This window comes from Pezoporus wallicus, unplaced genomic scaffold (genome assembly GCF_028554395.1).
Source record: "Pezoporus wallicus isolate ANWC-B61680 ecotype Strahan unplaced genomic scaffold, APGP_CSIRO_Pwel_v1 contig_2871, whole genome shotgun sequence".
NCBI classification, from domain to species: Eukaryota; Metazoa; Chordata; class Aves; order Psittaciformes; family Psittacidae; genus Pezoporus; species Pezoporus wallicus.
The window spans coordinates 6083110-6108125 of NW_026640775.1; the positions used below are offsets into that span (position 1 = coordinate 6083110).

Here is a 25016-nt window from a genome sequence, read left to right on the forward strand (position 1 = left end):
TGCAGTAGTGTTTTCATCTAGAACACAATAAAAATATCCCTACATACAAGTACACAAAATGAGTGAGGTCACCACATCCTCTTCATGAGCTACCAGGAGACTTCCTCCCGTCTCCTCCCCCCATTTTTTTTCTTTTTATTCCTCCTCCCCCCACCCCCTTTTTTTCTTTTTTTTTTTTAATACTGCTTATCATGGCAATTTCTTTTAAATTACTTGTTGTGAGGTGGGACATCAGAATTAACTTCTACTGGAAGCACTGATATCTGAAGAAAACGGGAATGAACCTCTGCCTGTTGACAGCCAGTGAAGAGGCTATTACATAAACTGATGACAGTGGAGAGCCACTCTGGAAAAAAAAGAAACAAAAAAAAACAAAAAAACCAACACAAAAGGTAGAAAGTAAAGAAAGAATAAACCCAAGAAGAAATAATATATATGGGTCCAGCCTCATCTGTGTTCCAATAAGTAAGATACAGATAAACAATGTGGATGGTTAGAGAAGAGATGTTGTATAAGCCAGTCACATGTACAAGAAAGCATACTCCGTATTTTAAAATTCCTTGCTCCAGATTCTATTCTGGCATACTTCCATTTCAGTTAAGCGTTCTCAAAAATCTGCCTTGAAAGAGAGAAAGCTCATTCTTCATTCTGCTCTGAATCTGACTGCTGCCTTAAACTGGAATTTTCTATTCTGAAGAATTCTACAGCCAGCAAGAACGAAACTGTCTGGTTCAATACGCTAAAGCTAAAACAGTTTCCAAAGCCTGGCAGGCATTAATTCATTTGCTCAAGCTTAAGCACAGAGGGTATACACACAGTTTATTTCTTTGACTTGCTTTGGTGAGAACATATTAGCAGAGAGTTAAAATATTCTCTTTTATCTATTTCCATCTGGAAAACAGCACCTGAGAACAGCAAGTACTTAACAGTCACTTTCAGCCCCTGTAGAGTACCTCTTAGCTTATCTTCTACTTTTTAGAAGTCCTTTGCTACCTCTGCTCCTCATAGGCTAAAGAAGGCTGAGAACTTGCATTAAATTAAGAAAAAAAAAAAAAAAACCAAAACAACCCACAACCCAATCAAACCCAAACCGGAAAACATGCTTTTGTGAACTGATAATTTGCAAACAAAACAAGGTTAAAAAAATTTACCCATATATACACACACAGAACTACAAAGTCAGAGCAATGCTCCAGAGGAAGTAAAGCCATGAAAGCTACCTGACTTATTTGCAGTTGCATTACGTTTTGATGTTTCTCAATTTAGAAACAATGTGCAGTGGCCTGCAACAAAACCACCTGACATTAAAACTATTTTCATCTATTTGTAAAAGCATTCATAATCTAGCCCAGATTAAAAACTGCACAAATGTTCAGGAAAGTCCAACTGAATTTGTTTTTAAATTACAAGAAGAGAAAACTATTCCAGCATAGAATATGGAAGAAGGAAAAACTGGCAAGAAAAGTTAATCAATTCAATTACTTTGATAGCTATGCCTGAGTATTTTTACTCTTGGCAAGCAAAAAACCTCCAACCAACAATATTGTTGTTACTAGCACATTAATCTTTACATTTTGGCTGGACCCCACAAATGCCCTATTTCCAGAATCAAGTAAAAGTATTCCCCTTTCCGCCTTCATCCCCATCCCCCAAAAGTTAAATATTAATATTATATTACAGAAAAATACAAATTTAAAATCAAAATTATTTACAATAATTCAGAATTGGCATTTGCTATCAAGCTCTGTATGAAGCCTGATACAAATGATCATTCTGATACCAGTAAGCTACTTAATGCTCATATATGCACCAGTTAAGACTTTCAGCTGGCTATCTCGCCCAGCTTTGAAAGGAACACATTTCCTGCCTTCCTGACTCTTCAGTAAAATGTGTTTAAAGAACAATATCTTAATGCTTCTTCCATGCTACATTAAGTAATATGAGAAATCTTAAGACTGCAATGTGTATCTTATGACTTATTTAAGAGTAATTGTTCTGAAGAAACATTTATCTTAACTGATGCCCCCATTCCTCCAAAAAGATGCGTTAGTTTTCCTCCTTTGTACCAACTCCTAAATAACCTGTACAAATACAATTTCAGGGAGCCTTTTTCCAGAAGACCATCATCACAGACAGATCATCAGGAGGAGAAGTATGCACTCCAATTTGGAGGAGAGGGGTGCAGTTTAACACAAGTTAGCTACTGGACTGACAGGAGATTCTTCTGTCATTAGGATTCTCTTCTAGTCCATCAAATAAATAAATCTGTATTAAAGAGGATAGGTCAAAAAATAATCAAGTTGGCAAGAGAATATGCAACTTGCAAGTCAACAGAAGCCCAGCCAATAGCTTACAAAAAGCAGGAAGAAAAAAAAAGATTCCATATGCTTTAATTTAAAAATAATTAATAATGAATCTCACCCCTATTTAAGACCACAACCTGAATATCAAATTTAGGAGTCCAGACTAATCACAATTAATGTGGCTCTCCACTGCACCAAACATACATTATCAAAACAATTAAAAACTTTCACATTCTTAAATCTAAATTAACAACCCCACAAAAAAAAGTCTTCCAAATAAATAGTTTCTTAAATGAATTTAAAACTTGTCAAAAATCTATCAGAAATAAATTATTGATAAACCACCATCATCTTCCCCTCATTAATAGATCAGAAACTACCAGCAACAAATGATATTCAAGCCCTGATGAGAGACTATTTCTCACAGTCCATGTCTCTCTGAAGATTTCCCCATTCCCGTATGCTTATTGCTGAGCAGGTGTGGCACAGTGAAAATGCAGCATTGGGTTGTTTTTTTTTTGTGTGTGTGTTTTGCTTTTTTTCCTTTCTTATTTTTGTTCATCAGGCAGTGTTTTATATGGTACATGCAAGTCTGCTTCAAGCAGCGGAATAACAGCAGCTCCAGGCTCTGTTGACCTCAATACTGGTCTGTGTAGGAAAGACAGCAGTAGTAGAAGTAGCAGCTACATTAAACAAAGAAGCGTGCATGGCCATTCCGGTTCAGCTTCAAGATCTTCCCAAGGCGCTGTTTAGCAGTTGCCATTCCTTTCTTTGGACGTTTGCCTGAAAAAGGAAATCAAGTACTTCAATCAGGAATTTCAGAACAAATTTTTATCACCTTAGAACAAAGATGAACCCAGCTTTCAAGCTGAAACAGACATTTTCAGGAGTAAACAAACAGGGATTCAGAAATGTAAAAAAAACAGGAACTGCCTTCCTTTACCTAAAATTAAATTATCACAATGTGTTTATATTATTCATGAACATTTCTAGTCTAGGGAAGGGCAGCAGATGTGGTAGGGAAGAACCTAAAGGAATCTTCCTGAAATTTGCTGAAGTTATTCCCTTAAAGTAAATTATTGTAATTAATCTATAAACTAAAAACTAAATAGCAAGATCGACTATTTTTTGAAGTGTCAGATCTTTTAAACTTCGATAAACGAATCTGAAGCCAGTGTTTCAAAGTACAGCTGTGATTCTGTTCCCTGTAATGAACACGTACCAGGTACACCTGCTGAGGTGCAACGGCAGTTATGAAAGTTTTATCTCGCCACGCACCCAGTTAGATCTCTCTTAATTACGCCTTACACATTCTATACCAAAATTTCAGTGTCCACACGATGCCCATTTGTGTCCTTCCTCAAGGTCTAAACTTGTCTTTTTTTCTAACAGCTCTTTCTGAGGTCTACAAGCTCCTTTCCCTAGTCCATTTGTTTTTCAGTCTGGCAACAGGACAGAGATAAAAATTACCTTTTGTCGCCTGGTTGCTGATAGGGGGTGGGTTTGATGCTGGCCTCTTTGTTGGATGAAGTGGTACAGACAAGGATGTTTCACCATACAGCCTATCAGGGCTAAGGCTGTCATCACTCAGCCGACATTCTTGAATTAGACTGGAGTCTCGTGTATACTTGCCATGCTGAAAACTCAAGCTGTTGTTGTGGACTATACTTCTGTTTTCCTGAACCTTATGATTAGCTTCTGATGCACCCTCTTTCTTGAAATATTTTTGAGTTTTATTTGTATCCTAGTATGGAAATGAGGAGAAGAAAAAAGTGGAAGTTAAAACCTTCTGGCTACAAATTTACTCTTTTTTCTAGTTATACTACTGTATCTTTGAAAAAGGTATTTTAATAGTTATACCAGTGTCTGACCACTTTATTACTCCATCATTTCTTCTATATAATTTTCAGATTTGTATCTTTAGGAGGTATCTCTGTGGTTTTCCATATGCACTTCTGAGCAATGCTATAGATTAATTACACATACTAGTATACTCAAATTCTCTACTTTCTCGTTTTGATTTGCAGTCATCAAAACAAATGCAAATGCTCTTGATTAAACTGGCCACTACAGCAAGCCATACCATAACCAATGACTATGCAAACAGGAAAGCTGTTTTCAGTATTCAGCTGATAAGAGAAGAAAAGCTAAATTGGGAATCAGAAACCGTAAGGATATCATGTAGTTTGATATTCTTACCAAAAAAACACTACAAAACACACAGTTAAAAAATAGCTGCTAAGTAGCAGTGTTATTTTGCAACTTTAATCATTCTATTTAATTGTTCTAATGCTTCTAATACAGAGGAACTTTTAGAAATGTAAAAAAGTTCAGGGTAAGACACACAAACTTTTATTTATGAATATCTTGCTGGATTTCACCTGGACATCAGAAAGCAAAAATATTCCTATCTGCTCGCTGTTGAAAGGTTGTATCAGTTTGGCAGTACAAATTCCCTAAACAAGTACCTATACTATCAACAGGTTCCACTTGTTCTGATCCTTTGCTTGGGAACAACAATGAATAAACAATACAGTGCTTCACCAGTTAAACTGAAGGTAAATTTACACTTTTTTTTCATCAAGGAGAGGGGCCTTTTTTGGTTTTGTTGTTTGGGTTTTTTTCTCCAAAACAGTGCCCTGAGCATCTTAATATGAGCCATTACGGCAGAACAGAGTTTGAAGGAGGAGAGAAAAAAGAAATATAAACTAAAACGCAGCAACAATGAAAAAGGCATGACAAAAATAATACTCAGTTACCAGACAAGAAGTAACTGTTTTCAGATATGCAGTAAAGACTGGTCCACAATTTTTCTGCACTTACAACTTCAGGATCTCCTTTTCTTACAAAAAGGGGTTCAAAATGTTTAAAGTATTGCTTTACCTGAGGCGTAATCCTCGAAGTTTCATTCAGGTGTCTAGCCCATGCTGAAGTTCCCAAGTCTCCTTCCTCTTCCTTCACAGACCTACCTAAAAAGAAGTTCCAACAAGCTTAGATTTTAAAAATCAGTAATTAGGAATGCACAATTAATTATGTATTTGAATGACTTTACAATCAAAACAAGAAAGAAAGGAAAATAAACTGGAAAATATTTTCCAGATATAAAATAAGTTGTCAGAGCTGTTTGGTTCTACACACTAAACTAAGAAAACAACCTTGCACAATAAATATGCCTAAGTAAAGATCCTTACAGCACAGTAAGGTCAGACAAATATAATCATTCTAATTTAAAGTACAGATGTTGAATACAGCTTGCCCACTTTGTTTCACGTGTTTTGCTGCCATGACTTTGCATCATGAGGAGTTCATCCAATGATGTACATTTAATTCTCAGGTATTATTGACTATGTTGTTTTTGATGTGCTTGCTATTCAGGCACAATAAAGGGAAGATCTATGCTGACGGACCTATAGAAGAAGCATCCACATTGAAAACTCATTTACAGTACAGGTAACTTGTAAAATTAAGCATATCCCAAGACACCAATTCAATCTGAATTTAGAGAGTCTGAAAGATTTTGCAAAACCTGCCAGCTAAGCAGCACAGTTTCATCTTTACACCCATGGAGTTTGACACATGTACTGGGTCTGGCTGGAAAGGAATTCTTTTCCTAACAGTCCATATGGTGCTGTATTTGAGATCTGTGGGTAAAACAGTATTGGTAACACACCAGAGTTTTGGCTGTTCTTGAACAGTGATTGCACAATGTCATAACTTTTTCTTTTGCCACTCTGCCTCCTGCAGTAAGTAGCCTAAGAACAGGCAAGAGATTAGGAAGGGACACAGCTAGGACAGCTGACCTGAACTGGCCAAAGGAATATTCCATAGAATGTAATGCCATGCCTGGCAATAAAAACTGGAGTAGAGGAAGAGGCTTGAGTGAAAGGCAATCTTTCGAGACAGTCACTGTTCAGAGACTGACTGGGCATCCATCTGCTTGCAGGAGGTGGTAAGTGACAGCCTTTGCAACACTTGTTTTCTTTTCCTCCTTCCTTCACTTACTAAACTGTCTTTATGTCAATCCATGGATCCTCTCACTTTTGCTCTTTCTATTCTCTCCCTCATTGAGTGGTGGTGGGAGAACAAATGGCTGCATGGGTGCTTAGCTGCTGGCCTGAGTCAACTCACCACAATTTAGAAACCTGGATATTATGCTTTTCATAAAGTTATAAAGATGAATGGACACTGTATGTGTTTGTATGGGGTTGCTTGTTAGTGGTGGTAGTTGTGCTTGGTTGGTGGGTTTTAAGGACATACACCTTCAATTACCAGAACACAGTCCATGACATCGCATTAGGCTTTTCTTTTATCAAAACCCCATATAGTATTAGTTCTTTGAATTAGCACCCTATTTGTTTTACATCAGCAAAGCTATAATCCTCTTCCATTTCCTTCTCCAGCAAAGAATTCTCAAACATGACTACTCTTTTTCTCTCTGTTCCAAGAAGTTATTTTGATTCTTTGAGGGGATTAGCATTAATGTTCTGCTGTCTGTCATTCCCAAAATGCATTTAACCGATGTCCGTTTTCCACAGACATCAAAAATGCCACTGTCAAAAAAATTACTTGTGAATTCTCCTCTTCAAGATTAGAATCTCCTTTAACGTACTGCATTCATACCAGAATTTCAGGAGTAAAGCCAAATATGCCTTCCAAAAGGCATGAAAAATTACCAGCAGATTCCTACGGATATCTAAGTAACACACATGCCATGAAAGCTGCAACCATGAAGACTGTGCCAATCCTTTCAGAAGGAATTACGCTTTCAATAAGGAGACTACATTTTAAATTTAGCCATAACTTTGCCACTCTTGTACAGATGCCACAAAGCTTTTAGATGGCAAAATTTAGAAGACCTATTCAGATGACTGCTTAAGCTAAGTTAGTCTGTTTTCAGAAGTAACATTTACTTTTTATTAAAAAGAGGAAAAAAAAACAAAACAAACCCAAGTAAAAAGAAAATGCCATTTATGTAAAAACTTCTCTACAGATCTAAAAAATGAAACTTTAAGTCCTTATTCTGATCCGTTTCTCCAAGAACAGAGAGCAGCAGTGTCATTAATTCAAATACCTACCACATTCAATTGTTTTGTGGCTCTGAGATGGCTGTCTCTCTTTATGCCGACTCCTGGGGTGGCTTCTGTGTTCCTGAAGAGAGGTTCTTTTATCTGTGCAGTGTGTGCTTTGAGTATGACCTGGTAAACATGTAGTATAGTGCAATCCTGCCATAGAAAGCATGCCCTGAATAGCTTCTTCTTCTGTACTTGTCGAGGTAGGACATTCCCTAGAAAAATAAGGAAGTATTAAGCAGTTCAAATTTCCCTGAAGGAATGATTTTTATATTGGTGTAAGGCAGGACCATGAATGTGTGACATGGTCTAACATTTTAAAAACAAATGCCTACAGTGTGCTTACTTTTTACTGGGAGTTTCATTTCTGGATGGCTTCTGGGTATTTTGACAGAGGTCTCTTGTGACCTTAGATTCCTCTTTGAAATTTGATGTTACTTCCTGTTTCTCTTCATCACCTGAGCTTTCTGACTCCTCTGTGGAGGAATCCTTCTGCTGAAACAAGAGGAAACAGTATCTAGAATGGTCACCATGCATCCTAAATAGAAACATTACCTTAACTTATGCTAAGTAAAAAGTTCAAAAGCTTCCAGGACCAACTTTTTTATATATACAATATTCAGAATGAGTTAACTTGAATACAACTGAGGGCTTGTACATCCCAATTTTGTAATACTGCCGAGTACATGATCCAACAATATAGAAAACCCCACACACATTAAACAACGCACAAATCACTGTATTCTCTTTGAAGAAAGCATTGATTATTGCTATCTTTGATATTCAAAGTAGAGGGAAACATGCGGAATTATGGTTGCAAGCAGCAACCAGAATTGATGCCTATTACATATAATGGGACACATCCTGTCCCACATAAGTGTTTCTGATTCCTTCTCTCACAAAAATAGCAACTTGCAGCAGCAGCGTCTCTCTGATGAGTGACAGAAGCTCTCAGGTAAATCCAGAACACAGCAGGAACAGACACACAACAGCTGTTGCCTCTCTTACAGTGGCACAGCCTCTTTTCATGAATGAAAGGGCCTCTCAGCTCCCGCTGAGATTACAGATTGTATACGCAGGAGCTTCTCAAAAGTGGAATAACCATATGTGACTCAATATGCTTTTACATGAAGCAAGGGCTACGATGGATATGCTCAGTCTTCGTAATTCAGACTAATCTATTTTTAACAAGTACAGAAAACAGCACAATTTTTTTTTTCTTTTTTTTTCAAGCCAAGGAATATACATGACATTAAATCAAGTGTTAAAAGAGGAAGATCAGAACACAGAGGAATCATAATCCTTCAAGAGGGACACCACTATCCCCATCACCAAAAATGGAACTGGAATGAATGACGTGCTTCATATCACCAAGGGACGTTTTTATACAATAGCTTCATTCACAAGAGCAGCTTGTTAATCTTTGACACTCAGAAAGTGGTACAAATGGGCAATTAAATTACAACTATGACTCAATGTTAATAAAGCTATTATCTTGTTTTGTTACGACCTTCTTTGGTGCAATAAAGAAACATAAGAAGGATTTACAGGAGCTATCAAGACAGTCGATTTTGGATATATCATTAGAAAAGACAAATTTAAACACGCAGAAAAATTATTCCATTAGATACTATTAGAAATTAAGAAGCAGAATAATATAAAAAGAACCAAGAGAGTAAATAGCATTAATATAAAACATTTAACTCAATGGTGACATCAACCAAAACTGGCTGCATTCCCCTGTGAACATGAAATGTATCAATTTTGATTGATACATTTGATTGATCAATCACTATTGATTCTGTGTCTTAAAAAAGGAAACCTGCTGAGCCAAAGTTGCTGACAACGCGGTTTAGGAAACCAGAAGCCACATCATGAAGTTTCCTATCACTTATTCCAACATCTAGATAAGGTAATGATAGAGGACAACAAATATTAAAAGTAAATTCTGACCACTGGGGAAAAAGTTTGAAGACCTCTTGTAAAGTCTTATAATAGGCAGATGATTGAAAGAAAGACCAAAGAATTCACTTTCCAGAAGCACAGAAAAGTGCTTCTAAAAGTAACCATTGCACACTATCAGCACTTTACTGCTAATAAAATTGAAATAATTAAGTCAGAGCATAATTTTGCAAGCAAAAAAAAAATCATTAAAAAATTCATATAGGCACATAAGAAATTTCTAAATACTAAAAGTTGTAATAAAATGCATGATGTAAATATATATACACATACATACATACATGTGTATTTATAATGTGTTTAGTTGTAAGGAAATCACTGGAATTTAGACCCTCAAATGGAGGATTCCAACTTATTTCAAGTATTCTAAAACACCCCAATAGGATTTACCCACTTAAGCTTACTTAAGAAAACTGAAGGCCTATAGATTGTTTCCATTTAACCATGGCCTAAAATAAAACCTTGTGGCAGATACTCATAATTCTAATGATGAAATTTAGACTTGTTATGGAAGAAATGAACAGAGCAACTAGGATCTTGCTTTTTTCAGACTTTTCATTTTCCAGAGCAGGGCTCATCCTCTGCCGGCCCTACTTTAACCCCAAAGATCACAGAATATGACTCAAGATATTATATCTTGTAATTTTTCTCAACATTAGAATAAATGAAGAATAAGGCAGAGCCGTAAGTTTGAGGTATTATCTTCAACCAGAATTAAATGCTTTGCTGTTGCTCTTTTAAGATAAACTTTGACCAGATGCATTTGAAGTGAATGAGCAAAATTATTTTTAATTGCTTTGTTAATTTTTGTGACTTTTTCTAGCTATACCTGTGTAGTGCAATCAGGCTCAGATTCTTCTGAATCAGAAATATCAGAGTACTCTGAGGATCCATTCCTGAGTTCTGATTTCACACTTTCAAAGAACACTGTGGGGAGAAAAGTTGAAACATTAAGACCCAACATTTGTTACATATAATATTTAACTATTATTTTGGAAGCAAAGAACTAGAAACATATATATATAGTTTTTAGCAGTCTGTAAACAAAAGGACTTCCACACACTAATTCAGTTCACAAGTCAAGTTTGCTTAAAAATCTAGTGACATCCCTACTGTTGACCAAAAAACTCCACAAGTTGACTGACTGGATAAAGCCAGATGAAGAGAAATCAGGTGCAGCAGGAGCATATATTTTTTCTCTCCCACAGAGTACATCCTCCACAGATGCTACCTTGAACAATTCTTGGATTTTTATACAGGTTAGAGGCAGAGAAGTGGCTCTCAGAAAAAAAACTAATCAGAAGTAATCTCCAATATTACTTTGTCTTTGACCCTCTGAACCTGAAGTTTCCTTGTTTAAAATAAAGGCAGTTCTACAGAAACACTAAAACATGGAAGTCAGAGGATATTAACTGATTTAAAGGTAAAAACTCATTGCATTACTTCCAGTTTCACTTTGCATTACAATTTACTGGCATATTCTGCCCGTTCTGTGCTATTACAGAGCTGCCAATCAGGGTTAAAAGGCAGACCTCTTCAAAGATTAAAATATTACTGTGATAATACACAACATACACGCATAAGTTTTAATCACAGAAAGACCTGAAAAGAGGAAACACTAACCTTAGACATGCTTTTTGATAGCAGTAAGAAAAAGTACTACTCAGAGAATGAGGTGTCAAAATAGACATCAAGAACACTGGCATATGACAAAGCAATCAATCAAATCAACCACCTAGTCCACATGGTTTACTTTTTTTAAGTGCTGAAAGAGCTCAAACATGAAGTAGCTGAGCAGCTTAAAGAAGCATGTACTTTCAAAAGACAGCGTATGTCCAAAACAACCACGAGTAGGAAACATTTGTAAGTGAAATCCAAGGTTCAAGATAAATGGGCTATATGTATACCTGTGTCAAGGCTGCTGGCAGAAAGCTTGACTAAGTACAAATCTGTGAAAGACTACAACATGCATTTTAACTAGGAAAAGATTTTTGGAGAAAAGCCAAATAAAATAAATGAATTTATGAATGTGGGTCAAGAAAATAGTGGATAAAGAAGGCAACATAACTTTTTCATGTTTTTTTGAAGTATAGTTTCACATAAAGCAAACCAACACAGATCAGACATTAGTTCTTGAATGAAGACCAGTAAAATTAAAATGTTGGTTTGCTTTCAGCATAGTTTTATATGAAGCAACATAAATAGAATGCAAGTCTTCATCATGCATTAATTATGCAAGTATAAAAGATGTACCTGTAACCCTGCATACACACTGCAATTCTAGTAGGACTTTGCTCCTAATGTAGACTGTGGCAAAGCTCACAAATAGGCATCAAATATATTTGAAGGTGTATTAATTACTAAAAACTGCATAAGCGGTAATTATTTGTAGAGTCAGAAGTAAGGCAAGAATAAGACAAGTTCTCAGAAGGTGAATAAAATAAACAGTTGGGACCAAAATCTAAAGAAGACTAATTAACCTTAAGATGGTATCAGAAAGAGCTGTGAGGAACACGGTAAATTAGCAAGAGCACTGTATATGAAGTTAAGCTAAATAAAGTAATGCTGAACAGATGACAATGAAATTAATATTCTGAATTACTGTAGCTCAAAAAAAAAACTTAAGGGTTTTCTGATGATCACTCAAGCCTTCAGCTCAGTTCAAAATGACAAACAAGTTTCTAGGATAAGCAACAGCATGCATGATACAGAAAATGCAATTATATAGCTCTAATGAATTTTCCTTTAGACTACTGCCTCTTTCAGAAAAGTTATGACTCTGCATGCTTTCAGGGACTAGGAGAAATACTCCAGAAATGGGATGAATGAAAGCAGCTGTTACCTGCAAGATCAAGCTAAGCTACTGTGAATTCAAACCATATCTTAAATTTACCTTTTCTTCATCCACACAAAGTATCTTGCTCTATTAAGCACAGCACTTATCTTTGTCTCTCTGATAACACTGGGTCACCATTGAGAACCAGGATATTGGCATGACATGCAAAGATATATAGAACTTAATCTGTTTAAAGGCATCTCTCTGTGGACTTTGCCTCTTGGCCTAAGTCCCAGTAAAAACAATGGAAGGTGGCAGCTGTTATAGAAACAGGTAGTTCCTTTTGTGGAATTCTCTGCTGAAGGGTATCTTCTCTTTCTTTTTTTCCCCTCTCTCTCATTATCAAATAAAAGCAACAAGAAAATCTACCATTTCTCTGTATGATTTAATATTTAATTCAAGTGTAAAACTTACTTTAAATTTACTTAAGTTTACTTAGTTTAATTTTGAAAGCGAAGAACCACCACATATTCCTAAGCCTTCACTCTACAAGCCATCTGCCTTGCTGGTTCATGAGTACACAAACACCTCTTTCCCATGCAAATTTTTCATTACTGTCTTCTGTGACCTTTAGAAGCAGCCAACAAAGATTAAAAATTGCTTTGTTAATGAAAATAATCAAATATTTTATCCAAGCTGGCAATGCATTCAAATGTTGCTACACATTGTTGTACGGGAAACTAAGACAACTAAGTCTCTAGAGGAGTCTTATTATCTCTTAAGTGTTGAGCTGTTTCCTAATACATACTCTCCAAGACCGTGACCACTCTACCGTGAAGGGATGTGACTTTTATAATTAAACAGAGAGCTGAACAGCTATGTCAAGGACCAATTTGTCACTGTCCACAAACAGTGCTATTAAAAATAGGCACTGAAAGCAGGCTTTCCATAGTGATACTTTGCCAATTCACTGTGTGATCAGTTCTGCTGAACACATGGCAAGACTGCTTGAGGCTACATAAAGACCAAAAAAGATTAACTCCTAGTGAAGGAAAATTTAAAAGTATTGGAAAGTGGGGTTAAAGTGTTTCACAGATAATCTAAATTCTTGCCCAACCTTCCAGATTACTGCAAAGGTTAAAAGTGTAAGATTATATTAATGATAAATCATGTTTGATCACCTGTATGGAATAAACCTATTCTCTAGATAAACATACAAAACTGTATGATCAAGTAAGTAATCACCAAATGGAGCAGAAAAGTTAAATATAAGATAGTTTTAAAAGTAGCTGCATCTTTTATTCTCCAGTGAACGATGTGATGAACTTCACACTGAAGTATATTTTGGTCAAGAAAAAAAATCAGCATTCTTACATTATGAAACAGACCAAAAAGAACAAATGCTCATCCAGAACACCAATTAAGCCTCCACTCTGAGAATTATGTACATAGTATTCAAGATGGCACTGACCTTTTTAGGCGAGTTTTACTTTTCAACTCTATCCCGCTACCTTCTTCAGCAAACATATAGTATTTGACAGATGTTTTGTTGTAACTTCTAATACCACTTCTCTGATCTATTAGTTTATCCCCTTTATACTTTGGTAAAATTTCAGTCAGACTTCACAACAGTTTGATCCTCAAGATCATCAAAATGTTCAACTGATAGGACTTAGAGACAAGCTTACTGTTTAGTGGTTTCTGGGCATCTGCATTCCCTTCTCCCTCAAATCCTGAGGGCTGCTCTTCTACCTTAACAGTCGTCTTTTTTGATCTCGTCCTGTCATCTTCATCTTCACTATCTGCTGTGTAAAGACTTCGATCTGTAAATGGGCATCTCTCATCTCTGTCTCACAAGAAAAAAAATCATGTTATTCTTACAAACCTGAAGAAATTGTTTTCCTTTCATTATTTACAACATGCTCTCGAGATACATGCTCATTTCCTCATCCTGAATTGTACATACTTCTGTTTTACTCCATGTATAATTGGCATTTCCATAAAGATGTGAAGCTTTGCAACAGAATATTGTTAATGAGAATCACCTTAATTAGATGGATACAAACGATTCCTACTTTGAAGCACTCCCTCCAGTACAAACCCAACAGAGCAACTGAATGAAATGTTGTAACAAAGGAACATGCAAAGAATCTCATCCTTTTCACTCGATAACCGTGGCTCCACTAGGGGACAGCAGACACAACAGACAACACATTCCCTCTGTATTCCTACCACAAATCTTACCAGTAGAAAGGAACTTAGAGCTCCATAAACAGAAATATTAACAATAAGCATGCTCCAGACCATAGGAAGTGATCCACCGTCAGCCCTCTGTACCTTATTATTCTTCCATTTGACAGCAGAAGGCGAAGATCATTGTCTTTTGTTCGCCATTCAGGTATAGTAGATGATGGCTGAAGTGGCTTGTTAAATCTCCCGTTCAGTTTTGAGCTTGTGGTATCCTAAGGAAGTTAAAGCAACGATGCTTTTTTTTTTTTCTACACTTTAAAAAAGCTTCAACTGCCATAAGCAGAACTTTGTTAGTTCAAAGCCATTACATTTGACATATACTCTGAAGCAATCAACAATACACTTAAATGCCAAACCAGGAATGTGTAAATTCATTTTTTTTAATTCTATACTGACATTGAACAATATATTTCTATATTAAATGACAATAACTAATATGCCTAAACATTTGGTTTTAGCAATGAACTGCACAGTTTAACTATTTATAATCAATTTTAAGTTCAGCTTCCCATCTTTGGGGCTAAATGGATGTCTCGTGTTCATGCCTTATGAAGATCAATATAAGGACGCAAACCAGTATTTCTCCACTATGACAGTCCATCCTGTCTCAACTAAATTTGCCAGCATTTCTTAATCTCAGGAAGCTCCCAGTTTCTATTTTCTCACTCTTTCTTCCACTTCTGTGGCTGTTTTTTGAAATAAGGTCATCAAACCTGAAAAAAAGTATTTTTCCAAGAGACTACATTTCACTCATTCACTACACGATACCTTTGTAATATGACTACAAAGTCCACAGTCCCACAGTGGAGACCAAAGGCAGCCTCAGGCTTATTGGCAGGGAAGCACAGCCATACAGGAAGTAGAAACATGACTGAAAAACAAGGCTAATCAAATTACAGTAGCTGAACTGTACGAAGCAGCTATCTAAAAAACACACAGATAAGCAGGCTGGCTCAGAGCCTCAAGGATTTGCAAGCGCATTTTCTTCACATAACTGATTCATAGTAGCACTCGGTAGCTACAGCAGTCCTAATTCCCAGAGAAGCTGCGGCTGCTCCATACCTGGCAGTGTTTGCGGCCATGCTGGACAGGGCTTTAAGCAGCCTGGTCTAGTGGACGATGTCCCTGCCTGTGGCAGGGTGCTGAAACCAGATGACTTTTAAGATCCCTTCCAACCTAAATTATTCTACGATTAAAAAACTATACTGGAAGTAGGTCGTGGATTCAGGGCACCTTCTGAACCAAAATGTTGAAGGAACTTCAAAAAAAAAAAAAAAAAGACAAAAAAAAAAAAGCCCTAAACAAAAAAAAACACCAACCCCCCCAAAACAACCAAACACACCAACACAAACCAAGAAAACCATACTTAGCAAGGAAGAGAGAGAAATCCCCATCAGGAAAACTCAAAAGAAACCAAAAACAAATCTACCCATCTCTCACATGTATTCTTATGCATGTTAACAGCTTTCCCCTTTCAACAGAGATTAAAAATGTACTCTAGTTTTGTTCTTCTTGCACCTACATTAATACTTGCCTCCTCCCACGGTGACATCTCCAGCCTTTTCAGTACCTCCCTAGTGTGGAGTTCCAGGATGTCCAGATTAGAAGGAGTTTTGGTAGCATGGTCTCGCAGTTTCCTCACCCTTCGTCTGGAGTGGTGAGGGTAAGTTGTTTCATGCGAAGATCGTGAAGTTGGACACACACCAAGAATTCCCTGAGTTTTAACTAGTTTGCTGTTTTCCTCCTTTAATTAAAAACGCATATTTCAGAATGGTTTCAAAGAAATAAATTCACATTTTTAAGTGATGCTTCTTACTCATCTACTTAAATGTAAACTATATAAATAAAATTGTTTGACCTTTTAAAGAAGTACTACATATTTCCTAAGGATTTCATGTACAAAGCTTCATATAATCTCCTGTAATAATAGTGCTTAACACCAAAATTCACCACCAAAACATCAGGTTTTAATTGTGAAGGCAGCATAGAGTAGATATGTATGTTACCCAACAGATCACATTTCTCTTTAGTTCTCAGAACTGTTCTTTCCAAATGCAAATGTGAGAATATTTCAAGAATCAACATTCATTAAGGAGTAAGGTCGCAAAACACCAGTATAGAGGAGAAAAGTATTATGGAATTCCCTGATTAGAATTATTTTCTTGCTACAGGCTCATGTATGGTCGCCTGTGTTCTTACCTCTACAGAACGAATCACTTTTGAGAGCTCTTTTATGAGATGCCCAGGCCTAATGTTGTCTGGAATCTCAAAGGCATGTTCTGTTACAAGCTGAATGCAAAAGGAGGAAGAAAAGACACTTAATTCATTTTTCAGATAAAAGCAGAAGTAATAAGAAATAAACAAACCTACAGGGGGAAAAAGGAAAAAGCCAGATTAATTTCTGTAGTAATGACTGCAAACTGCCAGGCCAGATACACATATACATACTGACGTTTCTACTCCAAGATTTAGAAAGCAGCAAATGTTTAGTATTTTGTAAGTACAGTTAAAGTGCGCCTCAAAACACTTTCAGTTTGAATTAAACAGACAAAACAGCACTCACACAGGATAACCGGCATGAATTCTGCTACTGCTTTAATCAATTATTTTAAATGGAAAAACATCACGCAAACACTTTCAGCTACCCATGTTTCAAAAATGAGATTCAGCAGCAGAATTACTGCTAAAAGCAATTTGATACTGTATGTGCATTTCATTGAACCTGGCTTCCTCTCAGTCATTAAAAGGAATGCTCTCTCCCCCATCCCCCAAAAAGCCAGCATGGATATATAACCATGGTTTAATGATTCATTTCAGTGCCATTAATTTTACAGGGAAGATTAAATCAGCTGCTGTTATTTACCACTGTTCATTCTTTGAATACATCACCTCTACACATTCACACTTGAGAACATAGCACCTCTGTCACTAAACTGCGTAATTTTCCCAGCAAGCTACTGGTTATTTTAGGACCATTCAGTACTTTCTACTTAAGAACTTTACGCTCCCAAAAGCCTTCCTGTCTACGAAGGCTTCAAGAGAAAGTGACTGATGCAATCCTCCAAAACACCAACTTCAAAGTTTCCCCAGTTTAAAAATACTGAAGCCTTCCTAATAATAAAAACAGTTTTTATCAGAAGCACAGTATTTTGCCAGTATGATTTATAGTAACACTTTGAACAAAACAAGTACCACTGGAAAGCCCACTTGTTTGCTAGTATAAAAGGTGTCTATTTCCATCAAACCTTTCTCAAGTTGTGGCAGTTGTTTTAAATAAATAAGTAAATCCATCCAAGCAACTTAAATATGTGAACAAATTCAAACTGATACCGAACCTAACAGTCAGACAGAAAGAAAGGATGGGCAGGAAACCAGGGATACCTACAAAGTCCATGTCTGAAAATATCGTTATTAAATAACTTGGTTTTAGGTTGTCTCTGCATATTGGTTCTTGGAAAAGAAACAAGAAGGCTTTGGGACTGAGGAATTCTCTTGCACTATAGAGAACAGTAGCAACAAATGGCCTAAGTATGTCAGATATAAACTGCAAGTAAAAAAAAAAAAAAACAAAAACAAAAAGGACAAAAGCTACAATTAGTTCAAGAGCTTCAAGAAACTGTTCTATGAACAGTGGAAATACACAAAGGTAAAAACAAAACAAAACCCAAAAAAACAACTTGTCTTAAATCAAGAGATAACTTTTAAAAGTCCTGGTAGGCAAATGAAGCCACGCATATTTGGAGACTATATCAGTACTCAAAAACGCACACAAAAATAAAGATAATATAAAAATAATCAAACCCACATCCCTCCCTCCTTACAAAAAAGGATAATATTTCACAACAGCTATTAATATCCTTTTTTTAAAACACAGAAGAGTTGCCTAAAATAATCTCACTTGTACATGAATCAAACATCTGAAAAACTGCATCTGACGCCTCTTGCTTATGCAAGCTGGAGGGAAGCCAGCGCTAAAATCCAAGAGCTCAGATGACTGAACAGGTCATCATCCTTACTGTGTACACCAACTAAGACGCAGACCAATGACCTCCACCAGAGTAGTCGGAGGATACACATAGTGGTAAAAGGCTTGTACAAACTGAATTCAAATGAAGTCATGAAAGCTAGAATAATTTCAGAAGCACTCAACCTCTATTATCAGCATCTTGTAATTTTTTGGCAGTTTTTAAATGAAGATACCACTACCCTGCTGAAGATGAGTTTGAAATTCTCCAGCAAAAAGTTTATTCATTAAAGTAATTCACGTATGTCTTGAAAAGACACACCCAATGATACGAATGTGAAAACTCATGAGTAGGCTTCTCTTTTGAGGAGTATTCATTTGTCATTCCTTTTTCAGAATCTGAAATCTCCAGCATGAGCAGATCATACAGTAATGTACAAAGCTCCTGGCTGCAGCTGCACACAACTACAATCCTATCAGGCACATGGCCTACTGCAAAGAAAACATTAGCTCATTTATGAAGCAGCAGCTAGAAAACATGAATGCAAAGTACAAAACAGGATAGCTGGCGGACAGCAGGCAACGCTGTAATACAGTGCAGCTTCCTCACAGCTGAAGTGTCTGGTCAGCCAGCGGCTTGGGAATACTCACATTAATAAGCATTTAGAATGCAGCATGTGCACTTGTTTTTTTTTCCCCCCACAGAGAAGTAGGAAATACATCACATTCTAGATGAAGTATTACTCAAACTACTCAATGAGCTACTAGACAGTACACAAATGATACAATATTATGTTAACAGCAATAGAGAAGAGAAGAATTGCGATCCAATTTCAAATGAAAATAAGGATTTATAAAGGCTATGTTTGACCTCAGTTATGAGCAGTCTGATTACTGAGCTTGCTTATTATCCATGCCATGGATACAGAGATCGCTTGGATTCACACACAGTTTAACAGCTTAGGCAAAACATCCTGTTTAGCTTACTAGCTAGCTCTGATCCAGAATGGCATAGACAAAGACACTGGAGAGCCAACTCGGAAGTGTTACAGAGGGCCAGCAAAGGTTCACCTGGAATCATTAACACAGCACAGGCTAAACCCTAGTGGATTACACACAGCACAGCCACCTCTGCACTTGAACCTCATGTCCAGTTCCACGAAGTTCATTACGTTGAATGCAGCATTGTGCAAATATCATACCTGTTGCATAAGGAGTTCTCTTACAAGGAGAACTTGTGGACAGAAAAGACCAAACAGATCTTCAAGAGCAACTTCAATTCAGCATAGCCAGGAACAAACTAGAACTCATAAGCTCAGTCAGAACAAAACTGCCTGTCAGTGAAAAGCACTTCTCAGAAGCACTGGCTCCAAGAGGTCTTATTCTCAGGCACATGAAAAACACATGGGTTAGGCCAGATCCAGTGCTGTGTCAAAATAAATAAGCTTTTCTTGGGAGCAGAGCACCAGCAAAGCCACTACAGAGAACATACTAATGATTTTATTAGAGTCAGCCAATGTTCACCAGTGACAGTATTCAACTGAAGTCAAACTCATCTGAACCTAAACTGACTAGCAAAAGAGGTGTACCTGAAGTGTGCTCTCCAAAGCGCTGACATGAAAGGAAAATGTTAAATATCAGGGCATTTATTGCCTCTGACTAGGATGAACCAACTACATAAACAGATTTGTTAAAGAAAAAAAAAAAAAACACTGTATCAGCTTATCGTCTAGCATTCTTATCCCATCCTGATGTGAAGGAACCTTCTATCAGCTTATTAACTGGCCTAAAAAAATACTTTGTTAGCGTCACAGTTATCATGATGATTCTTCCCCAGAGCAGCACATGCTCTCCATAGAGTCCTTCATTACTCATTAACAGATAAAAACAATCTGCAACTTTAAAAGGGCACAGACCTTCGGTTACTTGTAAATCAAAAGAGAGCACACCACATTAGCAAACAAAATCACTTATACTTACTTCTTTCTTCATCCATAATTTTAAAGCGGTAAGTAAAGCCTTCACTCCTTGCACTAAATAGCTTGGAGGCTGGAAACCATCTTCCCTCAGTTCTAGAAAGGATACAGATACCTATTTAGAAACACACTAACAGTGAAAACAACAGAATGATACCTACCCTTCAGCCAATGAAGTTCCCATTATACAACCACACACAAAAAAAAAGGAAATATGCAAGCAAAGTATCACATCCTGTATTTGTGTGCATATTGTTAACAACAGCAACAAGACACCCAACCCTAAAGTGATTCTACATAAAAATCTTCCCTTTAATTTTCCATGAAAATTAAGGATAGTCTACAACATACTAATGGTCAAGTAGAAAAAAAGAGATCTGAAATACAGAAAAAGAGAAAACATATTTGAACTAATCACTTCTATTTCATTCAAAAATATTTTAGTCAAAGGGGACCAGAAGGATGTGGGATGTATCTCCAAATTAGAATTCCTATTGCTTATTCCCATACGTAGAGCAAATGGTTCACACTAGCACACTTCCACTCCCCATTTTTTGTCACCCTTCCAATTATCACAGTTCTCCCTCACACAGTTTACATCATTTTTCCTTCCAAAATCAAAGTGGGAGGACTATGGTGGGGTGGAAACCACCCTGCTGCAGAAGCTGCTCTTAAGAAAGCTGGTGCTCCCAAGTGATTACAATTTCTTCTCAATTTTCTCTTTTCCCTCGGGGGGGGGGGAATGGAAAAAACAATTCTCCATAAACAGTCAAAAGGAGATTGCAACCTCTCTCCATGCTCCTAGCAAATACTTCCACTTGTCAACAGCAAGTAGACTAACATTAGAACTACTGGGCTGATTTTATTCCCTTAAAAGAATATACTAATAAAACACTATTCTGATGGATACTGTATTTGGTCTGCTGGCAGAAAAAAAAGGAAGTTCTGTTACTAAACGGCTGTTTTTCCCTCATAGATGCCTCCAACTGGAGAAAGAGCATCAGTCATTGAGCTGCAGTTGAAATCTTCCTGCCCACTAGCTTACTCAGTGGACAGTTTTGAAGATACAATGCAGCACCACAGGCTGGAATTTTTCAGCTGCCATAGAAAATACTGCACGACTTAAGAGTAAAGAAAATTACTGAGTATCAGACGGATGAAGTTACCTATTCTGAAGCCCCAAGAACTACGAAGAAAAATAGTTTAGGCAAAACCTACCACACTTAAAATATAAAGCACTTCTTGCCAATGAAAGACAAAAAAATCACAATGTTTATGACCCTGTTATCATTTTATAAAAAGAATCAGAAAGATACATTGTGCTGATCTTGCTTACTGACCTGAATTTCACATAAGGTACTGCTAACAACCACATACCCAACATTTTACAAGTTGGTCACCACCACTACCTTTCACAAACGTGTACCATCTCTTTTTAATAGAACTATGGATTCTGACCAGTAAACACCTAATTCACATGAATCTTGATGCCAAACCCAACATAATCTTCACTCTAGCCATGGAAACCTCTATTATTGTTCTTTATGGTAGTTTTATAGATCACAGCATTGTTCTGCAACACAATACCTTCTAATCCATAGATTAAAAATAACATGAGAATAAACTTCATTCCTAAGACGCAAGTCACAAAAGGCTCCCAGTCTATGTACTCAAGGAGTCATGGGATAAAAAGAGGAGGTGGAAGAAGTAGGGATGGACACAGGACATGACTCATAACTAGCTGGATGATATAGAAACATCTATCCCAAAGCTTTTCCAGCAGGAATACAGCTCCTTTATCTTCCGACAAGTTTGCAAATTTTAAATACATAGGAGTGAGACTAACCAAAGCAAAAAAATATTCCTTTTTTTTATTCTTTTTAAGTAAGATTTTTCTGCAAGTTTGTTCTATTTGGTAAGATTTCTAAGTTGCTTTAGGCTCATCCAGAAACTTCAAATGCTCATTTAGGAAACAGGAGTTGTTCAATGCCTTCATCTGCTGAAAGGAGAATAAGTAATTTTCAGTAACTGTGACTATTATCATATTAAAAAAAAAAAAAGATTACATGAGATTCTGCTCTCTTCCAAAGCAGAAGCTGAATTTAGCAGGCTCCTCGCTGAACTGATTTATCTCCTTTGAATTACACAATCTGGAATAGGATGTTTATTAAGATTAAATAGAGCAGGCAGAGGGCAAGATATTTGACAAAAAGAAGGTAAAATCAGACAGACGGTCTCTCAAGCTGAATTATGCACAGGTACAGATACAGGAATTACAGGACTAGAAGAGGAAGTTTGGAAAGGACCAGCAACTGTCAAGAACAAGAGGTTGTTGAGATGTCTACTGATAAACATACCAATGATTTAACACAGATCATAACAACTGATGCATCTTTCCTACAAAAGCCCTCACAGACACCTTTCTCTTCATTATGAAGGACAACAGGTAGTTTGACTGAAAAGGTCAAAGAAATTGTAAAAGTGCAAGAAAACCTCTTCATTCAGCTGCAAAGCCACCAAGAAGAAACCCACAAATATAAATTAGTAGGATCATTTAGAGAGTTCTCTGCTGAAAGAAGTAGGCTATCAAAGGGGACTCAAAATCTTAAATTATTACAGAAGCAGCCTGAGTGAAAAACTGATGTCATTGGAGTTTATCTTCTTTAACAAGGTCATTTCAAATAATGGCAAATTAATCCTGTTTGGTTGGTAGCATAACTGCACTGCGCCAGGATCTCAGATACACAGCCTTGATAATGTATTTTCACTGACCAGATACGTCATCAGCATTGGATGGCAAACACCAATAAAATAGTTCAAAGCTTCCAGCAGCGTGCTACAAAGTGTTAGCTACACGCATCGCCAAGAGCACTAAGACTTCTGCACAGTGCAAGTTAGCCTAGAAACCTTTGATCACCAAAGTAGTTTTCAGAAAGATCATTAGCTAGAACCAAGAACTGCTGGATCTAAAATAATGTGGCTTAAGGAAAAAAAAAAAAAAAAAAAGAAAATCAAGCCTGGTTTTCCAGCTTAAAAAGTTTCAAAGTTTCCTCTGTTCACATGGCAGCGGTATCATCTCCATTATCAGCAAAGAGAAAAAAAGAAAAATCAAAGCAGATACATGTCTATCTTCTGACATAAAACAAGGATTACCTTACCTTTCAATGTTTCCAGTAAGTTTTTGGCCACAAACCAACAGATGGCTTCAAAGAAAGGAAATTTGAAAAGATCAGGGGTTTTTAGCCTCTTCTCCATTTCATAACACCTGAACAGTAGAAATAGTACAAAACATGAACATTTTCTAGTTATCAAATTCATTATTCAACTACATAATTATTCAAAATGACTCAATGTCTAAAATAAAATAACCATGGCTGTGATAAATGAAAGAAGTCAAGTACCATATAGTTAAATCTCAACAAGACTACAGACGAGACCAGAGCTCAATCTTATCCAGGTTCTGACCTTATGAAGTTTGACTGCAGCACTTCTAAGAATAAAGTTGGACTCCATAAAGCTAGAATATAAACCCAATGTGTGATCTTTTAACAGACAGAATTTTACCAGGATTCCACTGTAATAAATAAAAACAATACGTTTAGAAGACAGCTCCGTATCTTGGACAAAATCTAAATATACAGCTGCCCCCAGAGCAATGCTGACTTGAGTCGGCTCATTTCAACTTCAATGTCACACACCTGGGCTTGCTCAGTTTTGTTTTACTCATACTAATTTCCAGAGGTTTTTTTTTCTTTATTCTTTTATTTGCTTACATTCATGCACATCCTTCATTTTGATTTCGAACCAAACTTTCCAAAAGTGAAAGAAGAGAACGTGCTTGATACATTCTGACTGAAAATGCCACTACTGTCTGCCTGAGAGCCTGTATCAATCTCATCCTGGTTAAAAGCATGAAGAAAAATATCTATTAAAAGAGTACCCTACTTACTGAGGAAAAGGTACAGGAAGAGCTGAGACTAACCTGAGCTGCATGCCAATGTTGAGGTTGTGCAAAAAGTTTCCTCCAAAAGCCATACAATCCTGAGACGTGAGCACAGCATGAATCCAGCCTGTAATGACAGATTTTGAAACTTAATGCATACATATAAATTATTGTAAGACTGTCTTTAAATACATATATAACTAAAAAACACTGTACCTGGGAACAAAAAAGAAAAAAACAAAACAACACAAAACTTGTATTCCGTGCTATAAGTAAATTTTAACAGAACTTGAATTCCAAGTTTCAGAAATCTAGTGGAATTGTGGTTTTCGGAAAGTGTTAAGATTAAGACATTTTTCACTGGAATGCAAGGCTGCCAGTGATTTTTTTAAAGTAAAAATTCAGCCCCATTTTTCCTTCCCATCAACAAAAATAAGCAAGTCAGGAGAGTGAAGTTATACTGAACAAAAGATACAAATCACAAAATTACAAAATTATATTCCTTTAAATATTTACACATTGCTTACAATAACTGAGCAGTTTGCTCAACATCAAGTAATCTAGCAATACTGAAGTTTCTCAAATAGGAATTCAGACATGGCTCCATAAATTATTCTAAATAGAGTCATCCTAATTCCAGTGATACTATGATCAGTTTAAAACCCAGTCTAAGCACTCTGACTATATAAATTTGTCATGTAGTTGAAATCCTGTCCCTATGAACTCTACAATTGAACATGGCAAAGTATGGCAAACATTATGCTACCAATCTA

The 25016-nt window shown here is 36.6% G+C and overlaps 1 protein-coding gene across 3 annotated transcripts in view; it reads right to left on the bottom strand.

The window, feature by feature from the left end:
* Positions 1–1381: 1381 nt before the first annotated feature.
* Positions 1382–25016, bottom strand: part of KDM7A (lysine demethylase 7A) — a 35060-nt gene continuing 11425 nt past the window's right edge. The window contains exons 7-19 of one of the 3 annotated variants that reach the window (XM_057420617.1): positions 24283–24370; positions 23459–23565; positions 20305–20396; positions 16560–16649; positions 15895–16104; positions 14448–14572; positions 13799–13956; positions 10164–10261; positions 7719–7867; positions 7375–7587; positions 5187–5268; positions 3774–4047; positions 1382–3086 (exon numbers count right to left, since the gene is read on the bottom strand). In XM_057420617.1, coding sequence (XP_057276600.1) covers positions 2992–3086; positions 3774–4047; positions 5187–5268; positions 7375–7587; positions 7719–7867; positions 10164–10261; positions 13799–13956; positions 14448–14572; positions 15895–16104; positions 16560–16649; positions 20305–20396; positions 23459–23565; positions 24283–24370 — 1781 coding nt within the window. In that variant the 3' untranslated portion in view covers positions 1382–2991. Of the gene's footprint in view, positions 3087–3773; positions 4048–5186; positions 5269–7374; positions 7588–7718; positions 7868–10163; positions 10262–13798; positions 13957–14447; positions 14573–15882; positions 16105–16559; positions 16650–20304; positions 20397–23458; positions 23566–24282; positions 24371–25016 lie in introns of all 3 variants that reach the window. The other 2 variants (XM_057420616.1, XM_057420615.1) reach the window with 2 other exon arrangements.